This window comes from Bombus fervidus, chromosome 15 (assembly GCF_041682495.2).
Source record: "Bombus fervidus isolate BK054 chromosome 15, iyBomFerv1, whole genome shotgun sequence".
Lineage (NCBI taxonomy): Eukaryota > Metazoa > Arthropoda > Insecta > Hymenoptera > Apidae > Bombus > Bombus fervidus.
The window spans coordinates 8,140,887-8,149,927 of record NC_091531.1 but is presented as its reverse complement, the minus strand read 5'-3'; the positions used below and the strand labels follow the sequence as shown (position 1 = coordinate 8,149,927).

At 33.9% G+C, this 9,041-nt stretch overlaps 1 protein-coding gene across 2 annotated transcripts; it reads left to right on the top strand.

Annotated features, from left to right (window-relative positions):
* Positions 1–2,018: 2,018 nt before the first annotated feature.
* LOC139995098 (uncharacterized) lies at positions 2,019–8,724 on the top strand. 2 transcript variants are annotated; one of them, XM_074112084.1, is made up of 3 exons: positions 2,019–2,297; positions 4,096–4,248; positions 8,159–8,724. In XM_074112084.1, exon 3 carries the CDS (start codon positions 8,169–8,171, stop codon positions 8,532–8,534), a length of 366 nt encoding a protein of 121 aa, XP_073968185.1. In that variant the 5' UTR covers positions 2,019–2,297; positions 4,096–4,248; positions 8,159–8,168; the 3' UTR covers positions 8,535–8,724. The 2 variants fall into 2 exon arrangements, with proteins under 2 accessions (XP_073968185.1, XP_071874366.1); XM_072018265.1 differs by having other exon boundaries at positions 2,020–2,297; positions 8,187–8,721.
* The last annotated feature ends 317 nt before the right edge of the window (positions 8,725–9,041 follow it).

The window sequence follows — 9,041 nt, the reverse complement described above, 5'->3', positions numbered from 1 at the left end:
TGGAGACCGCTGTTACAAAGAGAATAGAATTTAGTGAAAGAAAAAAGGGCAGGTCCATATTATTGCGCCGTCGAATATAAATTTCCTTTTAGATTACAAGGTCTAGAAATAAAAGAGCTATAAGTAGATTTCTATTGCTGTTTGTTGTAGTCTTCAGCTACAGCTATGAGGTTAACTTTTCGGTAGTGTCCTTTGCTATAAATATATGAACGTGCTCCCTATCATAGCTTCTTTTATTATATTATATTACTGTAAGAGTGAGGATCTGGATCAGCATACACTATACCTGAACTTATACTTATACCTTTACTTATTTCAATATATTTTTCTATTACAAATTCATCCACTGGTTCCTCTATCAGTTAACCTCAACATATTGGGTTGGCAACTAAGTGATTGCAGATTTTGTCATTACCACCTAATGTAAGAACTTTGGTAACAAGTCAATTAGTAGTGTGAAGCATTATATACAGCAGAATTTATCAGCGTTTGCAATTCGTATGCTATTTCTCTTCATTTATATTTAGAATTTGGAATATCAATGACAATCTAACAGTATAATATAATCTGACAGTAAGATATTGCAAAACGTATAGTTGAAGAAATTCTAGATTCGTGAAGTTCAATCTTTTCTTTTTACTAGCGCCTTGGAACTTGTAATATTAACGAAAATTTGACAACATTTATTGAGAAATATATAATTACAGAAAATCTGAATTTGTGAAATTATACTCTTCCTTACTTGTACCTAGAATATTTAATCTCTAATGAAAATCAAACGATCTAACGTATATCCCTACAAGCATATACAGTGTAATATATTCGTTTAATTTCTAAGCGTTGATTTTTCCGTACGCAATAGCATTTCCTATTCGAACGCATAGAAGAAAGAAACGTGGTTGCAATAGAAAACCGTAAGGTTACAATCTTAAGTTGTAAGATCATTAGGAGAGAAATCTTTCATATGACCACAAAGAAACGTAAAACCTGGAGAAATATGCTGACGATTCGAAAGCTTTTCATCGATGGTGGGAAAACGTTCGAGTCACACGGTGTTACAGAGAGGTTAACCTCTCTACTATTCGGTACAGAGCACGTACAGGTAGTGTTCTTTCGTCTTATTCGATGGAAGATATCTTATTCCCGCGGTTCCAATAACAACCTGTCGTCGTCGTCGTCGTCATCGTCGTTTTCCTTCTTCTGCTGTCGACTAGCTGCACAAATACTTACGTTCGGCTCGAAAACCTCGATTGCCTGTTTCGAGAAGATACCAAGTCTGCAGATGGAAGCGAAACATCAGCCAGGATTTTCGTTTCTCTTGTTCCGCCAACGGATAAGAATGAACAAATATTTTTCTATTTTAAAACGTTGGAGAAGAAAATGAAATGTAGATTTCAATTTTCTTCCAGATTTTATTATCACTGAATCATCTTGTTGTTTGTTTCTGTTTCTTTCAGGTAATTCGTTAAGCGAACGTTTGTTCGAGTAAATGTCAATAGAAATTTATTAAAAGTTATTCCGGCATAATCGTTTATTACTACCACGATACGGATTGAATCATTGAATTGCTATGTTGTGAAGTTTCTCAGGCACGTGCACTCGATATTTCATATGTCAGATTCTATGTCTCAGAATTTTCCCACTTTCCTAATCTAACCTTAAATCATCACAATTCGCCATCTTTTCCTGTATCTAAGAATTTACCATTTTCAATACTTATATTATTATAATTATTATATAATTAAATATAATGTATAAAATATAAAAATAAATATAATTAATATATTATATAATTATATTATTATAATAATAATTTAGAGGATCTATTATTATTTAATTTCCACATTCAACCATAGTAATTTGCAATATATTTTTATTTTGCGCAATCAATGAGTAAGCAAGTAGATAAATAAAATTCTAAGTAATAAATAATATACGATAAACAATAAATATAACAATTCACATCTAAACTTGACGACTTCTTTCTTTATCATTTTCATCACCAGATGGAACCACCATCGAATTCTTGTGTCTCTGAAATCTCTACAATTTCACCTCATTCCTTGTCTCGTATTCCGCAAGTCTCGTTCCAGTTTCAGATACGCATCGTTTTCTTTGGTGCTGCGGTTCGAACCGGAAGCGACGACGATGAGAATGTAGCTTCGTCGTCGCTCAAACCTACGGAATGAACTGGATATTGACGTTCTATCCATGAAATCGACAGGAATCAGCAGTTCGCTCGCTTCTCGCGTTCCCAGCCAGCCAAACACGTACCAGCGGAAATGACGATCCTCTGCGTGAGACAATTCTTCTGTCCTCGTTTTTCCCCTTTATCGTCTGTGACCAGATAGACACACCAGTGTTGATTTTTCTTATTGAATGAGGATTGGAATATGTACGACCAAGGAGACAGGTTTTCACTTAGAGGTTATGACGATTCGAGCAAAGCTTCGATATATATACGGTGTCTTATCTTGAATCAATTTTTGTGAATATATTTGTTCGAAAATTCTTGTTTTAATGATCATTATTTAAATAATAATTATATAATTATTAGAAATGTGAAAAATTATTCATATGACAAATTTCTGACGTTCTTCGATAGAAACTGAACAAGATCTTTTCGATTTGAAACTTGGTAGAAATTCAAGGAATTATTTGTGTTTTTTATTATTTATAGATATTATTACATGTAATTATTTAAACGCGTATTTGTTGCTCTTTTACAATATTTTTCGATCTTGCTTCTTAAGAATTTAATACAACATCAGTGTTTTTATTTTAGTTTTGTTAGACGATCTGTCTTCTCCTTCGTGCAATTTCTTTTCACAATTTTTTAATTCTAGTCACGAGTTACATCCGCACTCAAAAGTTACGTAACGCTTATTATATTCGTGCGGAAAGTGGGAAAAGTTACGAATGATCAATAGCGATATTTAATGTCACTACTATTAAGAAATATTTTTGCAGATCTTCGTACATTTCTCAGCAAATTTATTTCTATATTATATATGTTATTTTGAGAAGATTCAGGAATTTTTAAAATAGCATACGAAAATGTAGAAGATCTTGCAAGTGGAACATTTATTTGGACTGTGGATTTTTGTACATTTTAAGGAAATTTAAAATTGCAAAAGTCTATAAAATACTCCAAGTATAATAAACAATTTCTGCGTAGGTTTCATTTCTTCCATTGCATTTAATGAATTATGAATTTGCATAAATATTTGTGCTCCAATAACGATATTTAATACTATTTGAAACTATGGAGGAAAATTGGTGGACTTCAAAAGGAATGTGGCCGGTTATTTCCTTAAGATTTTCCGGGATGAATGTGATTAGCTTTCTCGAAAGCAATTATGTGATATCTTGGAAACTTTTAATGTTTAATAGCGATGTTTAATGTCAGTGAAAACTTTTAATACCGTTTTTACTTGAAACGAAAGTTTCAAAACGAAAACCAAGTGATTCATTTTTCTTCTTCTTTTTTTTTTCTAAGTTTCTCTTTGGTTCAGGCACGTAATATAGATTATGGTATATCTTCGAAACTTTTAACGATCTAATAACGACGTCCAATAACGACGAAAACTTTGAATGCTTGATACTGATTTTACTTGATAATCAAAGTTTTAAAAGCGAAAGTGATTCCTCTTCCTTCTGCTCCAGTTTTTTTAAATTTTAAAAATGTTATTTCACATAACAGTTCACCTTATAAGCTGCATCCAACGTGAACATGACATAAGGCCTATAGTAAAGCAATTAGAAAGCAAGAATAATGAAAAATTCCTATTATAAATCTGTCCCGATAATTATGGTCGCCAGTGTACATAGAATTATTTTCGTCAAATATAAAACATTGAATAAAATAAAAGGGATACTCTAATGCAACAATAGCAGCTGACGATTAATATCGGCTGCGCTGTGATGTATTTTCGAGCAGCGTACTGTCTTCTTGGTCATCAATTTCAATTTTGTTAGTAGCAGAAAAATAATGCCGGAAACGTCAAACGTTAACTCGAAAGACCCAGCGTTTCCTGTTTCTCTGGAAGATTTTTCTCCTTCATTGCCTCTGCTAAATGGTGTCCGATATTTCAGGCGGTAACGTGTCTGCTCCAGTTCGTGGGGCTGGTGGCATTAACCGGCGTTCTAGTCTGCCTCGTTGCCGTGTTGCGTTTGGTGGAACTGGCCATCACCCTGGTCAATCCTTTCACTATTTTTATGCTTCACCAATCGGGCAAGATAATCATTGTGAGTATGTAAACGAGGTAATAGAATTCTTTTAGACACCCGTTTTATCAATGACTGATATTATTGGACCATTAGGAATTGCAACAATGTTGGGCGAACCTGCCGAATACAGCTAACTCTTCGTCGATTCCGGTGTCCTTGAAATATGTGCTCAAGGCCATAATTCTGAACAACTTTTTCCTATATATGTATAAGGTGGTCAGTTTTAGTTATCGAGTTATACAAGAAAGAATTAAACTTTTTAGCTCGCTGAAGCCGAAAATGTGGCACATTTTTTACGGAAACAAAAAATTTTCGTTTACCTGTTGATGCACGACGTCCTCGTGAGACTCGATTTGGTACTCTTAAATATATTGTATGGTTTACCCTGTATGCATTTGAGTCGTGACTATTCATTTCGATTTGGATTTGTCTTTCTTATTTCCCGGCTGTGATCACACAGAGAATGATAAACGAGAAAATTGGCATTTCGAGCATTGGCATTGTTGCACCAATCGTTTCCCTGAAAAATGAGTCGCATTTTTCCAGTCGCCTAAAATATCCACGAAAAGACACATTCGGATGAGATATGTTGCAGATACTTTATCCATGTCTTCTTATTTTTGTATTTTATAGAAATATTATTTTTGTTATTTTTTATACGATTTTGTATATTAGATGTTAGAACTATCGTGCGTGCGTGTGTGTGGCAGTAGTTTCCCTCTATTTTTTAACATCACTGGATTTAAATCGCACATTAATTCCGCCCTCTTGCGACTGTCCCCGTTCACGAGGACTGCAATCACTTAAATAACCTAACCTCACCTACTACTTTTCATTTGCAATTCAATGTTTATTATTTTCCCTTGAATACCTCACCACGGAGATATTAAAAAGAGTGCTGTTAAAATTCATGCGAAGGTAACGAACATACTTGAAAACCGAACACCCGATATATGTGCAGGAAAAGGTTGTTCAGAATGACGACCTTGACGACATATTTCAAGAGCATGGAAATATGCGAGGAGGTAGCCGTTCGACAGGTTGACCCAATTTTGCGTGTAATTTCACTATACTATAATCCAGAGACCGAAATGACAATTATTTAAAATATTTAAAAAGAGAAAATTATTGGAAAAAAGATTTTTGATTTGAAGTAAATTTTTTAAAATAAAGTAAATTTTGATTTAGATGGAAGTTAGGATAGTGATTTTTCCCTTTCCAATGTACACGGGAATTTTGTATTTTAATTTAACGAAAGGAACTTTATTAAAATTTGTTAGCTCACGTTTCTATGCGCAGATCTATCTATCTGCCTGGATAAAGGAAGCGAGGGACACGATTGTTTGTGAAGTATATTATCAAACTTTAGAAGTAAGCAGTATATAAAACTGAAGAGAAATTCGTTTCTATTTTACTAATCCTGTGTTTCAATATTTGGAGAACCTGTTGGGAAACTTGTTAGGAAGCTTGCTAGGATTTAGTCCATCTATAATAGAATTAGTGGAATGATCTAGGGAATTATGTTGTGATCTTCTAGTAAATTTAACACGAACGGTCTTGATCGTTTTTCAATATACGTAGAAAATTTCTAACTAAATCTACTGATTTATTGTTTTGAAAGATTTATAGAAACTCTTAATTTAGTATTGCCACAGAGAAAATTCTTAAAAGGTTTAGTCTCATTGGACTGGATTTAAAAAATTTCCTTTTTAACCTGACTTGATGTATAAAAAAATCCCTAGACTAAAGTATAGTAATAATTCCTAGATTTCATAGACATAACACTCGACTCTATCGTTAATTACATTGAACAGATTTCAGATGATTTTAAACTTGGAATGTGATGGTCGAATGTGGTGGTAAACAGAAGAGAATCACGTTAAAGTAAGATAGGAGGATCGTTAATGTCGTTCGGATTAATTAGTTTGTCGCGTTGAATATTCGTCGACGAGGGTTTGTCGTGTGCAGTTTGCCAACGTTAGAGAAAATGGAAAACTGTCTGCAGGACTGTGTGAAACCAGCTAAAATATTAGGTTATTACACGATTTCGTAATACCAGCGTCGTCGTAGGACCTCGTCGTGCGGATTATTCGCGGAAATTAGATCATCTATTTCATGCTCTCTTCACGGAATTTCCAGCCGTTAATAATTTCTTATGCCGACGAATCACCATATATTTTTTTTACCAGATTCAACCAGCTACATATTCATTTTCTACATTGTCACCAAACTGACAAATCATGATCAAACGAATCGTAAGAAACAAACTCGTGCATTGTTCCATTTCTCGCGCTCTTTTTGCTTGGTTCGATTAGTTCTTTTATAAAAAATGAGAATATTCTTCCTCAAGTATATAAAATCTTTTATTTCTTGTCTCTCGTCCTTCGTCTATTTTCATTATTTTCTAAGAGACAAAAATATTGCTTTTTAGATTCATAGATTCTTTTATCGCTTTTCGTTTTATTTCGATGCAAGCAATGAAATATTGTACTCTTGAAATATTCGGATCCTTTCATCCTCCTCATCCTCTTTTTATTCTATTACACAGGATGCAAATATTGGTTTGTAAATTTCTAAATTCTCTTACTTCTTTTCCATTGTTTCTCCTGTTTCAATTCGTTCTATCTAGTGTAGAATGAAGATATCTGGTGAATTTGTAGGTTTCTAAATTATATTACTTTTCCGAATTCCCTAGGCTTTAGTGCCTTTTGCTATTATCTTGTAAAGAACGGACTCTCTACAAAGGATGGAAACCTTCCTACCGTGGATCTTCATATTCTCTTTATTCCGTGATAGAATAACCAAATATTTTCGAAATTAACAGTAATTAGTAGTAATTAATTCGAAATCAAGAATTATTTATGTATTTGGTTATAGCGCTAACAAAATTCCAAAATGCTTTGCACAACACGTACATTGGGTTGGCAACTAAGTGATTACAGATTTTGTCATTACCACCTAATAACAAAATCCGCAATCACTTAGTTGCCAACCCAATAATATACAGTGGCGAACAAAAAGAATTTTGTAGCATAGAATAAGAAATATAAAGTGACATTATAATTTTACACAATTTGTGTACAACACAGAGTAAATGACCAAACAATTGTAAACAATATTTGACACAAAAGTTACTAAAATTAATAGTTATCAATTTTTAAATTTTCTCTTGTTTCCCACTGTATACGTAAATTTTCTATAGTAAGTGCTGAAATACTTTCGTAAGCCATTATACAGGGTAGTTCAAAAATCAGTTCCTACGATTTTTCAGGCATTTCCGATAGTCGGATAAAAAGATATCTCGAGCAAAAGTTAATCAGCCTCCGATCGACTACAACATTAAGAAATTCAAAGAAAGTTTCGCTTGCACGAGAAGTCAAGGTCATACGTATTTTTCTAAACAGAACAGCACATCTTTTAACACGCCTACCTATCTAACACCTAACCTATCTAACACCTAACCTATCTAACACCTAACCTATCTAACACGAAACCTATCGCGTAAAGGAGCAGGAAAACGTAAAACCGAAACAGCACCGCACTATCTTCCCTTATTTTTTATGCGATAAGTTTCGCGATATTAAAGTTAAAATATCTTTTAAACTAATCATACTTTGATCCAAGTACCTTAACATTTTTTTTTTTATGAAGAATTAAAAACAATATCCTATCTGGTACATCGAAAAATGTATCGTATAATTGAAAAAAAAAGACTTTAATCCTTCCATCGAAATAAAAGTTTCTTTGATGTTCTTAATGTTCCAATTTGTAGTCACTCGACAGCTGATAACCTTTGTTCGAAACATCCTTTTGTCCGACTATCGGACAAAAGCTCGTGGTTACTGTACCGTTCTGTGGATCAAACGAAATATTTAAAATACGTCGATAAATGGAAAATAAGTGGCAGGGCCGGAGAGCTCGTGGCCAGTTAATGTTAAATGCCTGGCTGTCCGCAGTTTGGGCTGAAGAAGAGTAAAAGGCTGACATCCAACGCTTACCATAAGATTCGCATGGATTGTGGACGTGCACCACCACCTGTCTTAGAATTAGAATTCGAGATAGGTATACGTCCACCGGAAGTGCTTTACAAAAGAACCATGATGTCAGGATTGGTGGAAGAAACGTTCCCTCGCGAGGGTGATAACTACAGGGCCATACAAATATCAGAAGTGGCTAGCGTCGGTCAGGATGACGAGGAGCGGGACGAGGAAGAGATAGAAGTTCACGGTCCCGACGAGGTGGAAGTCGAGAAGGTTGACGAGGATGCAGAAATCGAAAAGGCTGATGATGATCGTGAAAGTTAAAAATCTGGTTCCGAGGAAATTTGACAGACCAGCGACAAGGAAACAAACGAAACACTTGAAAAATCCATGGGAGAATAAATCTCTGAAGTGAACAATGACGATGGTATTTAATGAAAATCGTCAGTCTGTTTTGAAATATACATATGTCTTTTAGACGAATTAAAAGAATTGTGTTGTTATTGGGTTTGCAAGTGAATTTGGTTTTTAACTTTTTGTAAGAAATTTTTATCAATATCAAATAGAATGTAGTTTTATTTATATGTTTCACAGAATGATCACTTGATCTCTTATCTTTTTGAAATGAAATTTTTTTTATTAATGTTTTAATACAATTCGACCGATATTCTAACGAACTTCAATCTTTCACTGTTGGAAAACGTTTTGTTTTCAGGTTATAGCAGTCTCTTTTAGGTTAGAATTTTAGATTAGGTTAGAATATTAATTGCAAATTATAAGACTAGATACTGATCTGATAGCAGATCAATTTTTGTATGTGTGATCGATAAC